The 20059-nt window shown below is 32.4% G+C and overlaps 1 protein-coding gene and 2 long non-coding RNA genes across 3 annotated transcripts in view; 1 reads left to right on the top strand and 2 right to left on the bottom strand.

Moving 5' to 3' along the window:
* The window catches only part of LOC148278699 (alpha-tocopherol transfer protein-like), a 74202-nt gene extending 65565 nt beyond the window's left edge, over positions 1 to 8637 (top strand). Inside the window, exons 5-6 of the mRNA XM_088230997.1 lie at positions 4901 to 5094; positions 7381 to 8637. Coding sequence (XP_088087123.1) covers positions 4901 to 5094; positions 7381 to 7752 — 566 coding nt within the window. The 3' untranslated portion in view covers positions 7753 to 8637. The remainder of the gene's footprint in view (positions 1 to 4900; positions 5095 to 7380) is intronic.
* Positions 5111 to 11225, bottom strand: LOC148278698 (uncharacterized). Its single transcript, XR_015823117.1, has 3 exons — positions 11075 to 11225; positions 5684 to 5763; positions 5111 to 5311 (listed from the first exon to the last, which is right to left on the bottom strand). It is a non-coding gene; the product is annotated as an uncharacterized LOC148278698 (long non-coding RNA).
* A 763-nt stretch (positions 11226 to 11988) lies between these two features.
* Positions 11989 to 13705, bottom strand: LOC148278697 (uncharacterized). The gene is made up of 2 exons (XR_015823118.1): positions 13012 to 13705; positions 11989 to 12928 (listed from the first exon to the last, which is right to left on the bottom strand). It is a non-coding gene; the product is annotated as an uncharacterized LOC148278697 (long non-coding RNA).
* Between the last annotated feature and the right edge of the window lie 6354 nt (positions 13706 to 20059).

Raw genomic sequence — 20059 nt, 5'->3', positions numbered from 1 at the left:
TAAAAAATACAGTTCTGTGCGTAAAATAGAACCAGAACGCTGGACGAGTGTTTTCGATTTTCAGGTAAAAATCCCGAAAAAAAAATCGTGTAGAGATAATTTCGCTTCGTTGTGCAGTGGTGGAGCGTTAGTTTACCATTTTTGAATTCTTGGGTTCGATTCTTAGCAGAGTAGAGATATATTGATTTAAAAGGGTGTTTTTATTGTTCCTGGATTGCATTCAAATGCATTGCCCCGCACACCACAGGGTGTGGAAAGAGAAACGATAATTTATTAATTTACATACATATAAAAGGCAATGCTCGTATGTGTGTCCTCGACGGACTGAATAATTACAAGACCGATTTACGTGCGGTTTTCAGCGAAGTGTAGATCTTTTCCACTAGCATATTTATGACTCTTAATATCGTCAATTGAAAAAGTTAGGAGCATAAATAAGAGGAACTATTTGCAAACCCAGCAAAATCCATCTTTTTTATTTTGAGCAAATCACAAAAACTGATACAATACTCAACTTCAACTTTTTATTTAAACTTAGAGGTTGCCATGTTTGCAACAACCTTGATAATTAAAAAGTCAAGTTCTTACAAATAAAGCCATATTTTTAACTGACAGTGTTATAATTATTGTAAAAAAGTGTATTCTGAATGAGTTTAAATTAATATCTCACATTTTTTAGATTTTGGATTTTGCCGGGTTTGCAAATAGTACCCTCAAATGTTTTTTTCATCGTACACAAAGGCTGCGTTCACCAAGAATGTATAATATTAAAAAAAAATGGAAGGATGTCAATTTTTTGTGTATAAAAAGTTTGTTATTGAATGTTTACAAACAATTTTTGTTTTTATAGACCCCAATTAGATTATTTCCTTAAATTACTTATGATTTCTATCCTTTAATTTCTTTTTACTGAATTTTTGGTAATACCAAAATAATATTAACTGAGGTTCGATACATTTTTGAAAATCTAATTTCTATATAAAGTACACCCCTGTTGGCGAAAAGAGCAGAGTTTGACATTTGCAAAAATAATTCTTAATTTGAAAATTGATCATGAAAAGTTTTGAAATTCAACCATAAAATATTTTGCCACGACCAATATTTGTTTACTTTCGAGGGTGTCGGGGGCAAAAAATATAAAGATTACAGAAAATCTAAAAAAATAACTAGATAGCTTATTTTGTCGATGTTGTTTTGAAACGTGAGCGGAGGGCAACTCGCAAGGTTGCGTTATAGCGCTGCACGGGGGGGTCTAAATTGTTGTATTGTATTGGGCTTGTGTGGGCACGGCGCGCGCTCAATTAAGTTGTATCTCCGGAACGAGTTTGTTGATTTTGATTAATAAATTTTATGTTTGGCGTAATTTTCATTCTTTCATTTCAATTTTCTTTCTGACAAACAAAACAAAAGAATCTCCCAAAGCGAAAGTAGCGCACGTAATTTCGCTTTCACGAAATAATGATCCAACGAGAGTATAAAGAATACTCCCTGTAAATATTTTTTAATCAAATATCAGTTTCAGTTCAATAAAACACATTTAAAATACCTTGTCATAAAATACACGATAAAAATTAAGACGGTGAAAATTGTGATACAATAGCTTACCCGGACGGCAATTACAAACGCTATCTACATCGGTATATATCGAGACGGTACAAAGTAAAACTGATGTTTATGTACAAAAATGTGTATATTTTTTTGATTTTTTTTTCCAGCACAAGTTATTTACGACTTTAAGGAAATGGTCTGAAAATTGGAATATTTAAGTAAATAATAAGAGATCTAATAACTCTCTTGGAAAAATAAAATATTTAAAAAAAAAGTGTAATAATAATATTTAAAATATAAATATTAAAAAGGAATCGCTCAAGCACAGATGTTTTTATGAAAATTACGATTTACAATAAATATTTTTATTTTATTTTTAAATTTGTTGCAATAGAGAGGGAAACATTTTTGAGAGAAGGTAATATGGAAGTCTAGACATTTACAGAGCTTATGGCCTGTCATTGGCTGGTTTAAGTGGCCACTTTACACACACCGTGTAACATTTACCATTCTGCTTATGTTTGAACATTCATATTTTCTCAACCCTTCTTTTACTTAAATGTTAACTTTTGTACAATTAATGTATAGACCAATATAATTTTGGAAAACAGGTTTTTTTTATTTATTATGTTTTCAGAATTCAAACCTGTGTTATTATATAGCAGATATTTTGTAATTCAATAAAAATGATTTTCCACACATTTTTAACAAAAGAGTATCTTCTATCACTAGTTTTTAGATTTTAGCTTAAGATGATTTAAAATACACTTTACATATACTTATCTTTTCTTAACATCATTTTAGTCGAGATAATTAAATTATGATACATTAAAAAATAAAATTTTGACCTTATTTTGTTCTTCAACGAAGCAACTCTCTGTCTGGGAGGGAAAATTTCATTAAAAGCCTTTTATTATTATAGTAGATACAGCAGTACAATTTTCAATTTAATTTTATTAGATGTATCGATAATTCAGCCCAGTAAAATGCTTTCTCTTGCTAAAAGGGTAGTTACATGCAACAAAAAAACACAATATCATGGTAGGAGTATAATTATTTTTAACTTAAGCAAAAAGTGTTTTTACAATGTACAGAGGCTTGTTGTTTCAGGTCCTAATTAGGTAACAATTTCCAGTGTTAAAACAGGACCTTATTTGTTGTATGTCCTCTGAACGATCCTCAAACGATAAAAATAAAAATAAATATTTTGGGTTTGTTCAAATTTTTGTGGTCAATGACTTGTTTTAACGCCCTTAGAAGCGGTTATTGGTAACATTTTGTCTACAAACACTTGAAAAAACTCAAGTATTGTAATGAAATCCACTGGTTCAAGAAGTTCAAAAATTGAAAATTTGTTTTCAGGTGTTGCCTAGTATGTGAAATAATTCAGTTAGATGAATCTCTTCACAATAATAAAAGTTTCAGCTCTTTGACTTCACTAAAATCAACAAATAGAAGAATTGAAGAAATATGGATGTTCGAATATATGCAAAAATAGTGAATGTTATACAGTGTGTAAAGTGGCCACTTAAATGACAGGTCATAAGCCCTGTTAATGCCTAGACTTCTTTATTTCCTTCTTCAAGGTATTTTCCATCCCTGTTGTAATTAGTTTATTTTAAGAACACTTTAAATAACGGAATATATAAGTACAGGCATCTACAGGGCTTACGACCTATCATTGGCTGGTTTATGTAGCAACTTTACACACTGCGTAACATTCACCGTTTTGCCGCTTTCTGAACATCAATATTCCTTCATTTTTTCGCTTGACAAACATCAACAGATGGAAATGTGGTCACTCAAACCAGCCAATGACAGGTCATAAGCTCTTTAGATGCCTGGACTTCTATATTCTCTTCTCTGAAGTGTTCTTTATCTTTGTTGTAAAATGTTGACATACATAATAAGGAAACATAATAATAAAATAAAAAATATATATTCAAAACAAAATATTTTTTTAAAAAAGGAATAACCCGCTAAGTCTTTATTTTGAAGACTGATCTACAGGTAGAAAAAGAGGATATGGTAGGAAATTATGAAAAAATTACAACACCCAGATTAATTGAGGAAAAATCTTTTTTGAATTTTTTTCTTGCAAACGCCGATATTTGTAAAAAAATCTGTAAAATGTTTTCCTCGGCAAGAGATTTCATAGTAAGGAATACGTTATAATCAAATAAAGTATATATTTTGTCAATGAAATACGTCTATGTATATAAAAATGAATGTATGTAGGTTGGTCCATTATAGACTCGATAACTACCAGATCAATTTACATGCGATTTTTCGCAAAATAATCTTATTTACGTGACTTCGGTTTGTAAATAAAAATATCTTCAATATATTCATCAGAAAAAAAAGTTAGGAGCGAATATGTGTTTTTCATCTAACTTCCAGGGCTGCATTCGACTAAAATACATGTTCCGAAAATTCGAACGTTGTATTTTTGTATGTTAAAAAAGTTTCTATTTCAACGTTTTTGTAAACGTTTTGTAAATAATTTATATTTGTACATCAATTATTCATAATGGATACTGAACTGATTACTATCATTACAATTTCCAAATAGTAACTTATTTTAAATGGATTTTTAGTTATGCTTAAATAATGTTAACTGACATTTAATACATTTTAGAAAAACCGATTTTTTACACAAAATGCACCACTGTTGGTAATTAACACAAAGTTTGTCATTTGCAAAAAGAATTCTTTATTTAAAAATAAATTATTTTATGTTTTAGAATTGAACTTTAAAAAAATACCTAGGTACCTAATTAAATTCAATATTTAAATATCAAAAACTTTTAGTTTTGGAATTCAATTATAAACAGGTACCTGAGTACCTACACTTCAATGAAGAGTCTTTTTTCAGACACAATCAGGAATTTTACTTTTAATTTATTTTGGTTTTGAAGTAAATGTCAAGCTCATGTCAAAACACGGCTGGCGATTAAAGAATGACTTAATTCGCGTTGGGCATGGATTGAGTATCATTATTTTAGAGGGCTCTCTAGAATATGGTACTAGAGCAGTGATTTTTGCAAAATTTTGATGTGAGCACAATGAGGAATTTTAACCAATCACATACGAGGGTAAAACGAAAAACTTACCCTTATTACGAATATATAAATAGCTAAAAAAAATCCCAAAATAAATAACCTGCGACCTTATTTACGAAAAAAAGTTTGTTCAACCAGCTAATAGCAGGCAATCTAACGTTCGGGCAGGACAACGTCTGTCAGGTCTACTAGTAATAAATAAATAATGCATACATTTCTATAGACGAAGATTTTATTGAGATGAGAGTAGTCTTATATCCACTTCTTAATGAAGCATATCTAATTTGCAGGTAACTGGGACCCTTCAGCGTACTCCGTAGAACAGCTATTCAAGGCCACGTTGATGGTGCTGGAGTTGGGGATACTGGAGGAGAGGGCCCAGGTTCTCGGGGGGGTGTGCCTGTTCGACCTGGAGAACCTGTCCATGCAACACGCCTGGCAAGTCACCCCCGCGGTCGCCACTCGGGTGGTGCAGCTGATGGTTGTAAGTAGGGATGGATCGATAGTGATACGCTTCTGCCTATACGTTACCGAAGTTCATAGATAAGTATCGCTGATACTGATATCGGTGCCGATAGCGATAATAAATTTTTAAAAAGGAAACTACATATTATGCCCCTAAGTCCAGATTGTGTAAATTCGTCATATAACTTGGGATTCTTTAGGATACATCTTCCGGTTTTTTGAAGATCTCTTCGCCACTAAAACAGTGTAAGATGAAGATGGATTGGCATCGTGTTTATGAATATATTGAAAACCATTATTTGATTGCCGTTGTTTGTTTTTGCTATACAGCTTTATGTTATTTTTGTTCAGTTTTTTGTAAGTATGTATCCTCAAATAACTGTTGTAATTGGCTTAGACCATATATGAATACAATTAATAAATAATAATAATATTAATACGACATAAACAAAGCTGCTTACATACATTAAATGGACTAAAGGGATAAAAACAGAGAAATAATTTATTATTTTAATGAACAGTATTTTACTTTTGCAAGACAAATTTATTTTTTAAATATTTAAAGCAATTATTAATTATTTATAAAGTATTTATTAACAACCACTAACCGAATTTTCTATTTTGACCAGTTTCGAGACATACTCTTCTTTTCGTCCGGTCACTTATTACACTAATGTGCAATATTCAACTACAAATAAAATTAACATTAATGAAATTTTCATTAAACAATGTTTGAGTATGCCTGCAGAATGTAAAATGCTTGCAGACTGGCTGGATTGCCTAGACTTCCATATTCCCTTTTCAATAATGTTTTCCCTCTCGGTTAAAATGAATTTAAATATGAAATTTTTATGTTGGGTGCACAACACCCTTAAGCGGAATAGGGCATTTAACAAGTCTGTTTGGACCAAACTTTCTGTTGAAAATAATTTACGTTGCTTTAAAATGTAAAATAAAATAACGTAGCTGGCGTTTTGCATAGATTTCTTAGCTTGCTTCCTAACCCCGTTTTGTTTGCCGTCTCATACACTATGATACATTCCCACCTATCCTATCTATCATATGGGGTCTCGCCAAAAAAATCAGATCTCGAAGATACTGAGTTCTTCAGAACAGAGCTCTGAGAAACATTCTTGGACTGAAATGGGATCCCCATGTCAAGGATATTTACCGACAGACAAAAATACTTCCTTTTAAGGTAATGCCACTGAATTACATCACCAACACTATTTTGAATATCACAAACTTGTGTGCTCACACAAATTTTAAATACACGTTTAATCATGATATTTAACAACCTCAATTCACGCAACTCAAAAAATCTTCATGTATCTAAATTTTGCTCAAGAAGTTCGGCAAAAAGTCTCTGGAAAATATTGGCTATTCCTAATTTTATAAACTGCGTGATGAACTAAAATACGAAAAGTCGAATAGCAAGTCTGAAAGTGTTGCAATCAAAAAATATTATTTAAATCTTTTTGATAGTGACAGTTATTAGTATAATTTATATAGATAGTGTACAATACTGTGTTTTATGTTTCAAATATTATGTTTTCTTACTATTTTGGATTGTATTAACTGATATTATGTATTGTCACGAAATTTTTTTTTTATGTACCGTCCAAAATGAGTACTGTACTCCAATCAGCACTTCTGGGAGTATAATATATATAAAGGTTTTATTATTATTAATAAAAAAAAACATGCGGAAAAAATGCGCGAATTTTTTATTTGTAAAAAAACAGTAGAATAATTTAACGTAGTTATGCAGAAAGCAGCCAATCCACAATTTTGACAAAAATAGATATTGGTGTTTTCGGGTGCTTTAAGGTCAGTTTTATTTTCTGCTAAAAACAGCCAGTCCACTTTCATACAAAAAACTGTATTAATCACCTTCTGAAAATGGTGTCAATCACAAAAATGCAATTTCTCAATTTTTAGAAAATACCAACATCACTGGAAAATTTTTAAGGTACTTTAAAAATCATTTATACTGGTCAAATACATATTTAGATTCTTGTTTGTAATATAAAAAAAATGTATTCATTACATCATTTGTTAAAGTCAAAAACATTTTTGTGTAGATTTGATTATTCACTCTTTTTACGAAAGTGCTATTATCTCAGTTTCATTTTTCTATGGCTGGCTGCTTTCTCTATAACTACGTTCAATTATAAGTCCATGTGGCGCCGAAAGAATTCTTAAGAATAATCTAACCATGGAAGGATTTCAATTTGCTGCCAAAATGTTGGAAAAAATTGGTAAGGTAAGAATAATAAATAATTCACTTTATTTTATATTTCAGACATGCTTCCCGATCAAAACCCACGCCCTGCACATCGTGAACCAGTCCTGGGTGTTCGACACCGTCTACTCCGTCTTCAAACCACTTCTAAACGAGAGGATGAGAAAAAAGATCTTTTTCCACGGGTCAGACATGGAGTCCCTCCACAAGCACATCTCGCCGAAGTTCCTACCAGAAAGATACGGGGGAACTAGGCAAGACTTTCCGTATACTCTTTGGCTTAACTCTTTGAAAAACAACTTGAAGATCATCAAAGAGATGCAAACTCTGGGGTACAAATTTGACCCCAGCGAATTGCCGAGTGAAGATGACCCCAGTGATAAAGCAAAAGACATTGATGATATAAAAGAAATAGACACAGCGAAACGTTGATGACAATTCAATTTTTTAGGAACAGAGTTTGCTTATTTGTGGCGGAAAATATTGATGTTATTATATATATTATGTACGTATGTAAATAAATTCCTTACGTGTTTTAAGTTTTAAACTTTTTGACTACCTAGACATTTTTACGGAAACTGTAAAATACGATACTAAACTAATATGTATTTTTTTGGGTGATCACGTATAAGTTAGATTCGTTCCGGCGTTTCGGCTACCATTGCTGGAGCTGCTTTCCAGGTAAACTGTGCGTTTTTTAGAAAAAATATGTGCCTACGTACTAGTGATTTGTACTGTGTCGCAGATGGCAGCGGGCACATTTCGTGTTATTTTTGTAGTGTATAGTACCGGGAACCACATTGAGTTCAATTTCAGCCATTATTTGGGTGGTTATGTATTTCAATTGCCTCTTTTATTATTCGTACCCTGTTATTTATGGGTCCAAATCTTTGGTTTGATGGCAAAAAAATGTCGTGTGTCTATAAAGTGTTCCGCTATTGCAGATTTTTCAGGGTGCCCAAGTTTACACGCTCTTTTATGCTCGTCAATTATTTTCATTGATGTGCGCCCTGTTTGTCCAATGCAAACTTCATCACATCCTTAGCTGCTTCGTTTATAAACTGCTTCAGTTTCCAGGGGGTTCTTGTATTTAGAGTTTAATAAATGGTCCTTTATTTTTCTCACAGCCCCAAATGTTAAAAAGTTTTGTTTCTTAAGTATTTTGGCTGTCTTGTCAATAAAATTTCATATGTATGGTAGGCATGAAGTCCTTTTTGTAACATCTTCAATAATCTTCTTCTTAGCTTGCGACTTTTTAATTTGGCCAATTTCGGAAACATCGGAACAAATCCAACTTTCACGGGATCATCCCAAAAATATACAAATTGATAAAAGTGACTGTGAAAACCTGTTTGGAAAGTACTTATTTAAATAGTAAAGTTTTATGTAAAAATGATAACATTTTTATAATGATAATCATGTACAGGTTTTTTTTACACTTCGTTGTTGTTTTTAACTTCTAATACACAATTCATAAGAAGTTTTCACAAGAAAACTTATTTGTTTATTGAAAAATCAAAATATAACAATATTCATTTAAAAACGTATTTCTACATCAATTTCAACAACCATGTTAATATTTCGCCGCTCGCTTTTCTACATACATATAAACAGATCTGGGTTTACCTTATGAGGGTAGGAAAGCTTAGATGCCGTACGGTCTACGAAAGCAGAATAAAATCCAAGATATATTATAAATGAACAACTTAATAAGAAAATACACATTAAATATATTATATGTGTGTAAACTTAAAGCTAAACAGGGTTTAATTAAAAGCTATCACTAAAATACCAAAAATAAGTGGAAACAAAATACGTGTTTAAGTCTTTTTTTCTTTTAAAAAACTATTTAATGTAAAGTTATTGTTGCTTTAGGAATATAAATATTCAATAAAAAAATTATTAATAGCAATAACTTTGTGGTTATTAATTATAATAAAATAAATTTAAAACAACTTTGTTTTTCATAATTATCATTCCATGTCCGCTCCCTGGTTGGAGCATATGGTATCAAAAAGAGCCTTCATGCATCTCTATCGGCTGCCAACTCTTTTGCGTCCTCCTGAGTCAGGTTCGCGTTGCGAAGTTCTGACATAAACTGCCGAAGAACAATCAGCAGTGTACGGTCCGAACGTCGAGAACCTGATGCCTTGTAAAATAGGCATGCGTGATAAAGGCTCTCAGTGGCTCATGCCCTTTATTTTTAACCACTAATAATTATTTTTTTCTAATATACTTCCTTTAGTCTACTCCAATCTAGTTTTAAAGATCGTATATCACCTTCAAAAGAACAGCATGACAAAAAGACTTGACTTTTAAGCTCTTATGTATCGATGTAATATTATGAAATCACTGTTAAAATAAAATAAAATAGAATTGAATTCATAAGTTAACTATATCTTGATAAAGAAGCTTGTGTAGCTTACCGGTCGGTAAAAAAAAAAGTGGTTGAAAATTGGTTTATATTTATTTTATTATATTTGAATTATTTATCGGTTTACGGCAGTCAAGAAGTTTAGAAATAGGGAAAAAGTATCTGCAATTTTTAAAATAATATTAATGAAATAAATAAACAAATTTATGATTGAAACGTGATAAAATGTTTGGAATCATGTACTTTAATTTTAGGTAAATGTGATAAGTAAAAATAAAGATATTATGTTAAAAGACGTAAGGTTTCTTGAAACGTTATGCTTAAGTGTAAATATGATGCAAATGTATACCATTTACTGTATTTTTTTATGGAATAAATACTTAATAAAAAGTCAATGAAATCTTAATAAAAAAAACCTTAACTTTTAATTAATTTTGCTACTACTACTACTACTACCATTTTTATCACGCCATTCCCCCGTAAGGGTAGGCATAGAGAATGGACCGCCACACACGTCTTTCCTGGCATTTATTCCTAGCTTCTTCCACATTCATACATCTTGTCATACATGTCCTTTGGTTCTGTCTGCTTTTGACATGACCAGACTTAAGATTTTGGTTTATCTTATCGTGCCACGATTTCCTTGGTGGTCTTCGTCTCACGTTACCGTTCATTTTCTAAAAAAGAATTTAGTTCAATGCTTAGTCTTTATTGAGATCCCAGATCCCTAAGTTCAGTCTAAATTTGAAATGGCGTAATCTGCCGGTCTAAAAGTAATTCTATTTTAGTTACATAAAACTTTTAAGTATAATTTTTAACAGAAATACCTTTAAAAAATATTGTTTTTATCTAATTTATGTTTTTTATTATTGCGCGATTAAAAAAAACATTCGTTTTAAAATGGCAAAATCGTATGATTTCCTAATTTTGCGTTCATTTTACCAGACAACAGTCTTAAGTTCTCAAAAATCAACAGCTGTCCATGTGATAATGAGACACTCCAAGATGTCCCTCATTTTTTGACGTATTGTCCCACGTTTAGCATAGAGCGAATGCGGCCAGAGCCACGATAAAGAAGTCTGGATGAAGACCTAGAGGATATCGTAACAGCAATAAGTCATATTATGAGAACTTATCACGCGAGGTAATATCATGCATGGTAAAAATAGTAAATGTTGAAATAAATACCACAAAATGCCGAGCACTCTCAAAGTTGAACGGAAAGTCTGTTAATGTCTGTCAATAGTCCGGCTTTCCCAGAATGAGTTTTCTGTGGTTTTCTTTTAATAAAGAAAATTCTGAGAAGTTTCTTAACAAGGTCACAGCTGACTATCCCACCAGATCCTCACGCGAAGGTTAGAATATTTAAAAGGAACATACCTTTTGCAGTAAATAAAAGCCTTGTACATAACGAGCAAGGCGAAAACTATGCAACTTCCATTGGAAAAAAAAGAAAAGTGATCAGTCTAAGTAAATAACAAGAATTTAATCTACGTCATTAAGGCAGAATCGTGTTAATATCCTGACGTTTAAAAACGTGATAGGGTATAACTTGTTTGTTTATGACAGCGCCATTGCCAGAGCATATTAAGTATTTTGTTTTGTCCAGATCGCATCACGTTTTGCCTTACGTAACGATGGTGGAGGGTAAGTACCGCTGGTGCTAACTAATCGAGGGGTTAGGGGGCTAAAGGGTGGAGAATATGCTCAAAGGGAGGCGAATTGATTTGGGTAGGGAAACTCTGTTTGTGAATTTCAACAAATCGTCGTTGCGTCGTTAATTATTATTTTTTTTTAAATAAGGAGATAATTTAAACAATATATTTTATATTCATTTCGATAATGGATTTTTTCGCATGTTTTTTTATTGATAATGAAAACAAAAAATACGTAATTTTAAATATTTAAGTTTATTTTGTTAAAAAAAAATGTGTTTATAAGAAATTAAAAATTAAAAATACATTTAAAAAAGAAAAATCACTTCAGGGGTATTCTATGTAAAGTGGAAAAATGATGTTCATTTTAATGTGCTATTTCTTCTTCTTCTTCTTCAGCGTTATTCACTCCACTGCTGGATAAAGGACTCTTCCAAACGTTTCCATTCCTTCCTATCACCCGTTAATCAAACGTTTGTTGCACAAAAACATAAAACCATCATGCTGGCTTGAAAACACATGCTTTTAGAAGGTAACCCTTAGATACACGGATTATTAGATACGAGATTATCACGGGGAAACGTTTGATGTTGTGGGAGAAATAGTTGAAAAAAGGGAGAGGGGATGAAAGGAAAGACGTTTCGATAGTTCAAACTTTTATGAAAAACAATTTACCAAAAAAACAATACCTTAGGGAGACGTTAATTGTAACGAGAGCACGTTATCGATAGAGGTATAGAGAAAATACGGGAAAACATTCGTATGAACAAAAGTCAGACCGCTTTTCCTCCTAATGATATTTGTGACCCGAAGTTACTAGTCTGTTGTTCAATTTTTACATTTCTAAGGGTGCCTAGATCGGAAGCCTCCTCCATTTACTCGGATTCATTCTTAAGGCTTAAGGCTTGGACGTTCTTAAGGTTCGGAGTTGCTTGTCCATCGTTCAATTTTTACATTCCTTTAAGCGTCTAGATCAGAAGCCTCCTGCATTTACTCGGATTTATTTTTAGGGCTCAGACGTTCTTAAGGCTCGGAGTTGTTCGTCCATCGTTTAACTTTTACATTATTTTAAGTGCCTAGATCAAAAGCCTCCTCCCTTTATTTGGATTCATACTCAAGGCTGGGATGTTGTTAAGGTTCGGAGTTGCTCGTCTGTCGTTCAATTTTTACATGCCTTTAAGTGCCTAGATCAGAAGCGTCTTTCATTAACTCGGATTCAATTTTAAGGCTCGGACTTTCTTAAGGTTTTAAGTGCCTAAGACTAAGCCAGAGACTAAGCCAGGGCCTAGAATCGCCTCTGAAAGCGTCCTCCATTTACTCGGATTCATTTTTAAGGCTCGGACGTTCTTAAGGCTCGGAGTTGTTCGTCCATCGTTTAATTTTTACATTCTATTAAGTGCCAAGATCAGAAACCTCCTCTATTTACTTGGATTCATTCTTATGGCTCGGACGTTCTTAAGGTTTTAATTGCCTAGAATCGCTCCTGAAAGCGTCCTCTATTTCCTTGGATTCATTTTTAAGACTTGGATGTTCTTACTCATTCTTAAATTCTTGGATCTTTTTTCAGATCCGCACATTGCTAAAACAATTTTGTAGGTTTAATGAACTAAAAAATATAAATGATTTATAAAAACAATCGCATTATTTAGAATTAACTTTTACTTATTTCGATGCATATATCACCGTCAGTGCGCCACATGTTTTTAATTATACATCATAGGGTTGTGTATGAAATAGCATATCCGATAACTGGTCTCTGCGGCTTGCTGGCACATAAGCACTCCTTTGTCGAAATTTCCCATGACCATGCTGCATAAATGTGGCTGAATTTCATTGATGTAGCGCTCAATTTCCTCCTCAATCTTGGTAAATATCTGGTAAATGCATACTCCTTCCCTTCTCCAACACGATTAAATAAAAAATGAAAAAAACCACTGCGCGTTGGCGTTAGCTTTGAATAGCATGTGTCATATCAGCACTCTACCATAATATTATCAGCATCCTAACATCTTGAACTGCGGTAGATTACAAAAAGGAAAACAAAACTGGAAATATTTTTAAAATAAAAAAAATAAAATTTTTTGTAAAACAGGTTTCGTAAATTTATTTATTTATGAATTGCTGATTTGGTCACCGCCACCTGTTAGTTCGATTTCATGAGGGAAATTGATACGTATACAGTTTTTGCTTACGTCAATTAGGAACAAGGAACACTTGTTGCAGATTTTTTTTAAATATGCATAGTATATAAAATATGCTTGGTATTAAAATCATTAACTTTGTAGTCAAACTATCATTGAATGTTGATGTATCCTATCAGCACGCTGGCTTTAAATTTTCGTGCAACTACCATGGTGAGGGTGTATTGTAGGGTTTGTATGTTGGTGCAATTAGTGTCCTGGTGAAGAGACGGGTATCCTTGAAACCACAGTGAAAACAATGTTTTTTTAGTTGATAACCATAAAACGTGAATTCTAAAAGGCAAAACGTGTTATTTTCACGAAGAAAGCCTTATTTCCTAGGGGTATTAATGTTTTGTAAACAAAACAATTTAAAGGGTAACCTTATAGAAAATATAATGAAGAGTAACAAATTATTGTCGGCACGTGTCCAGTAAAAAGAAATCTCAATAATATTATTTGTGAAGAAAGTTTGCTGAATTTAGTTCCAGAATATTAGATTTAAAAAATAAATACGTTCCAGGAAATTTTGATTTTTTTTACAGAAAGGTAACTTAAAAATAAAGGGACACTTAATTAGGAAGTTTACTGCTAAGGGAGATCTTATTGAAAAAAATAATTTTAACGCGTTAAAAATTTATGAAAAAATTAATATAATATAACTTGATGTTTGGAAGCAAAACTATTTTTGTTTCATGAACTTATTCTGAAGGTTTAACAGAATCAAAATCTAATTGTTTTTTTTCTTTTTCTCATAAATTTAAGGTATTGTTATCCCTCTCCTTCATAATCCCCCCCCCCCTCATTCTTGACATAACGCTAAATTTTATTTGCCTATTTTAAGTGCATGTTCGGACATGGTGGTGTTTGCATCCCCTTTAACTCTGCATGAAATTTATATATTTTTTTAGTAGTCCAGGGACTACTAGGAAAAGTAATGAGAAGAAATACTACTGAGTCCTCCTGCATGGGCAAACGTATTCACGACTACACGACGAGGCCGACTGTATAATATATGTATGTATACTATAAATTAATGTATACGAATATTATTCAAACGGAAAATTTTACTTTAAAGATACAATTTAAGATAAACGTTAACTTCCTATTGTAATTCAGATCCAGGGTACGTATTTTGATGGAAAGTGAAAGTGTACCTTCAATTTTATCTACAAAGTAAAATTAAGTTTTCTGTATGAATATATTTTTTTAACGTGTTCAATTACCGGTTACCGACGAAGATACTTTAAATTTTCATACAAATAAACATACTTTCGTACATAAATTATTCCTATTGAATCTTTAAACTATGACTTCTTAATGAATACACTTGATTTGGAAGGTTTATCCAGAAGACGGAAACTGGGTGATTTAATGTTCTCTTTAAGATAATAAATCGCACGTTGGACTATCCTGACTTGATAAATATGATTTAATTTAACTATAAGTCTAAGGGGCATATCCTTTTTGTGTATCTTGGGAAGGCCATATATCGAGAGTGTCCTTGAGGCTTTCACAAATAGTGTATGTTGCACTTCTTTGGGTATTTTTGATGTTTTCACTAATTCTCTCGTTTTTCCATCAAATTTATCGGTTGGGTTCCTTTTTAGTTTCCTGTATGTAGATGTTTTTTCTAGTACGCGCATTTTCTGTTTTTCTAAATATGCGAAGATTCCGAAAAGGGCGAAGAGTTCAACAAAATTTCAGATGCATTGGAGCATAATGGATATAAGAAGAAACAAATTGACAACATTATTAAATCGCAATGAACAAAGAAAAACAAGGAAGAAGATATTACCAGAGGGACTGCATACCTGCCATATGTACAGAATGTAACTGACAGGATAGCCAAAGTGCTGAAGAAACAAAATATTGCAACAACGTTTGGGACTGTGGGAAAAATAAAAGACCATTTAGTAAACCCAAAAGATAAAAATCCTCTAGAAACTGAAGCCGTGTACAAACTAAGTTGCCAAGGATGTGATAAAGTGTATATTGGACAAACAGGGCGCACAGCAAAGAAGAGAATTGACGAACACAAAAGAGCGTGTAAACTTGGGCACCCAGGGCACATAGACGCAGGACATTTTTTCGCCTTTGAGCCAAAAATTCTACATAAACCTAGTAATTATAGTGCACGAATAATAAAAGAGGCAATTGAAATACACAGACATCCAAATAATATAAACAAAGACGACGGGCTTAAATTAAATTCAACATGGTTCCCAGCACTACATATGACAAAAACGAATATAAATGTGCCTACTGCCGACTGCCACACGGTACAAATTACTAGTACATAAACATAATTATTCTTTCCTACAAAACTAGAAATGTGCCTACTGCTGACTGTGACACGGTACAAATTACTAGTACATAAACACATACATTTCTCTATAAAACACACAGTTTTCCCTGAAGATGGCTCCTGCAATGGTAGCTGAAACGTCGGATCAAATCCAACATACACGGTATCACCCAAAAAAGATACATAATATTGATCTCAAGTCCACTTTGTTTTAGAGTAGAAAAAATTAGTAGTCCCTGATATGCTATTTAATTTAATTTTTTTTATCAATAAAATTAGTATTTTACGTTGAAACTTCTATAAAGAATCTACAAAGATTGAAATTATCTCACTTAATTCAAAAGTTATGGAATTTTGGAAATCGTAAAATCTTGTTTTTTCTCACTCCCGTGGTTATCTTTTGAGGTACAGATATAATACTTTTTTATCATTTATTTTATTTTTGTAATTAATATTCAATAATCAATTTATCTTTGCAAAAATACCCGAGGTATTCTCGTAGTTTGTCATCACTCATCAATCGAAATTTCAGAGTAAAACCAACGGATTTTTTTCTAGAAAAAGTATATTATTTTAATAACCTAAGACTTTTGCCACGAAAACGGCGATATTTTTTTTAGATATTAATAAATATGAAGATTATCACAATGTTAATAGTCCTAAATAAATATCAAAGAAATTTGTGAACGTTTTCTGGATTTTTTTTCTATTATAGGCGTATTTTGATAATATATTGGATTATTTGAAAGATGGCTCATTGTGACGTAGTTCCTAACCTGAAATGGTGACCCCATCCTCGTGTATCGACTTTGGCTATCACGTGCGCTGCCCGGTGACCATAATAGTGTACATATAAAATGAAGAGAGATGGTTAGTTGTTACAATTCGTTGTCCACGTCATGGCGTTAAACAAAATAATTCATTACGCTTTTCAAATTTGCGATTGATAAACGTCTAGATTCTAGATCAACGTCACCAAACTGTGTGCCGTTGCACACTTGTGTACCACAAGACGTCTAAGGGTGTGTAAATATCTTATACGTAAGCAGTGATGACATAAGCATGATTATGCCAAGAAACAGTAGTGAAATTAAAATATATATTTTATACATTACCAACTTTGCAATACTTAAGTAGAGGTTGCCATGTTTGTAACAAAGCCGATAATTTAAAAGTCAAATCTTACAAATTAAGCCGTATTTTTAACTGACAATGTGAAAATTATTGTAAAAAATTGTATTCTGAATAAGTTACAATTAATATCTTAGTTTTTTTTTATTGTGGATTTTTCCGGGTTTGCAAGTAGTACCCTTAAATAAGCGAAAAAATAAAACAAATATAAAAAAACTTTGATTTATTAAACCCACTTTACACCTTCACCATAGTTGTTGCACAATTAATTAATTTAATTAGAGTGGATTGAAATTTAAAAAATATTTTTTATTTATTTAAAATGTGCAAACGGAAAACGATTGGAGATTAGTCAGCCTCGTGAACTAGTTATTGCGTTTGTCTATAGTTAAATAAATATATATAAAAAATATAACAAAATAACTAATATTAATCCACCCTTTGTTATTTTACTGTACCGTGTCAATTTTAGTCATAGTGTAAAATAGGCCTTTGTAGTGGAGTTACAGAACCGCTCGAGCCTAAGCTCCGATTACAATTGGAATTTCTATAAAGCAAAATCGATTTTTTATTAGAAAATGTGCATATTTGTAAAAAAAGTATCTTCATTGTAACTTGTAAATAAACATGTTTCAAAACATGCTATAAGGAATTTATTTTGTGGACAACTAAAGATAACTATTAACCTTTCCACGAAAATTCAAAAAATAAAATAAAAAATGGCCACCTCAGAACGATTCAAGAATTAATTAGATAAATGCAATTAAAGAAAAAATCGTTCAGTGGAACAAATTTTTTTATCATTTTTAATGAGTAGATATGTGTACCGCGGAGTACTAGACCCATCGATACATACCAATGTACCTACCTCAAAACTTAAATATACAGCATCGGCAGTATATCTTCGTAATCGCTTGGGAGAATTTATCTTCAGCTATAATGAAGGTATATCATTTTAGTGCGAAAATATGTGTACCGTGAAGTACGCGTCCCTTGGGTACATTTCAATGTATCTTCTCAAATCTTGAAGATAGAGCGTCGGTAATTATCTTCGTAATCGCTGGGGAAAATTAATTTATTAATTAAAAAAAAGCAGTTTTTATAACAAAAAATGCAATATTCACAAATAAACCAAAATAATAGGCCAATTATACTTTTCTATATAACTAAATACAATGCCAAAAAATAAGAAAAAAAGCGTACCCGTGGAAAGCCACTCCGTATCATTTCACTTAAAATAGATATATAACAATAATAAAGAATTAAAACATTTAATATCTTTTTGAAGTTTTTCGCCAGCAAATCTATACGGAGTTATCCAGGGCCCCGATTACAATGGGAAGTTAACATTTAAGTTGATAAATATCAAACGCCAGTATGTCCACCCAATTTTTTATTTATATTTGTTATACAAAATATTGATAAAAAAATATGTTCATTTCAGTACTGTTCAAATTAAAACATGTCCTCATTATTACAATAAAACACTGTCAAAAACTCTGTTTCAATTCAGAAGCTAGTAGGTTCACATAAGCACTGTGGCGGATAGTTGTGGACATACCTGCGTTTGATATTTATCAACTCATTTACCTTCAATATCATCTACAAAGTAAATTTAAGTTTTCTGTGTGAAAATCAGAATATGCATACATTTTTTTCTTTAAACGTGTTTATTATAGGTTACCGGCGAAGAAACTTTAAATTTTCATGCAAAAATACTCATTTACGTATACAAATACCGGTTTTTCTTTGTAGACAGTCGACGATAACTCTGTTAACTTCCCATTGTAATCGGGGCCCAGGAGCTCAATCACAGATAACTATCGACATGCTAAAAAACGTGCTAAGTATTTGAGCGATCACCACGAACAATCATGAACAGGCTGAAGTTAAAGCGGTCGCGTTGCAAAACGAAATTCAACTTCGGTCAGTTCAAGAGGATTGGTTGAATCTCGCACAGGAACTTATCTATGGCGTTTTGCAACGCGACCGCTTTAACTTCAGCGTGTTCATGATTGTTCGTGGTGATTGCTCAAATACTTAGCACGTTTTTTAGCATGTCGATAGCCATCTGTGATTGAGCTCCAGATAAGCCTTCTATTCTTTCTTCTTTCAAACAAGCTTATCTTCAACTATGATGTCATGATGAAGGTATGATGTTCTTAAATTCCGTTTGTAATCGCTGCCCTGGCTGCGTTCCCGTCCGTCATTACTATTTTTCGCAACTTTTAATGAATTTGTACTGTGGATTGATTTTTTCGTGGCAACAGGACATTACGGCGTCCCAAAGTTGTGCTTGGTAACAGCCGAAAAAGCTACTACCTAAAAACGTTACAGCTCAGAACGGGAAGTATGATCATGTTACCTATAATGCATTAACCGAGAAACATCCGGTAAAATTATTTTTGAGGCTTATAAATTACGCTGTTCGTGCAAATTGAACTGTTTTTCAGCAAACAAAAAATACACTATTCATCCGCTGGCGCTAACCAAATACTGATAAGCTTTGAATACTGAATTGAGTCATGTTTCTTCATCTCCATTACGCAATATTTTACCCTTTCATTGGGTTGTGCTTTTTTCATTAACAAAGCGCTGCTTTAGTTCGTGTATGCTCACGGGGCCATGTTCACAGGGCCACCTTGTACTGTTTATACCATGCGCTGGTTGAGTCAATCATATCATATGGAATGAGTTGTTACGGGCTAACATTTACAGCGTTACAAATTAGATTCCTTAAAATGTTCGCAAGTAAGACCAACACGATTACTTGTCAAAATGACTACGAAAATCTTTTCCCGATGTGTAAAGTTTTGACGGTACAGAATATGATATACTATCAATTGGTAAAAGGGGACTCCATGGATTTCTACAAAACGCCGATATCACATAAACATGAAACGCGCCAAAAAGTTAAATGAAATTTCATAGAAAAAAGAGCTCTAAATGCATATGTAGAGACGACCAGGGCGTATATAGTCCCACGCACAGTAAATAGACTCCCGGACGATATAAAAAATAGTAATATAAATAAAAATAAAGGAAAAATTGTTTTAAAAATCTTTTTTTTAGAGTATGAGAGATGGGGTTG

The sequence above is a fragment of the Micrasema longulum genome, unplaced genomic scaffold (assembly GCF_059751315.1).
Source record: "Micrasema longulum isolate JH-2025_06_02 unplaced genomic scaffold, ASM5975131v1 h1tg000840l, whole genome shotgun sequence".
Taxonomy (NCBI): domain Eukaryota; kingdom Metazoa; phylum Arthropoda; class Insecta; order Trichoptera; family Brachycentridae; genus Micrasema; species Micrasema longulum.
Note: the sequence above shows the minus strand (reverse complement) of the source record. Positions and strands in the feature narration are given on the sequence as shown.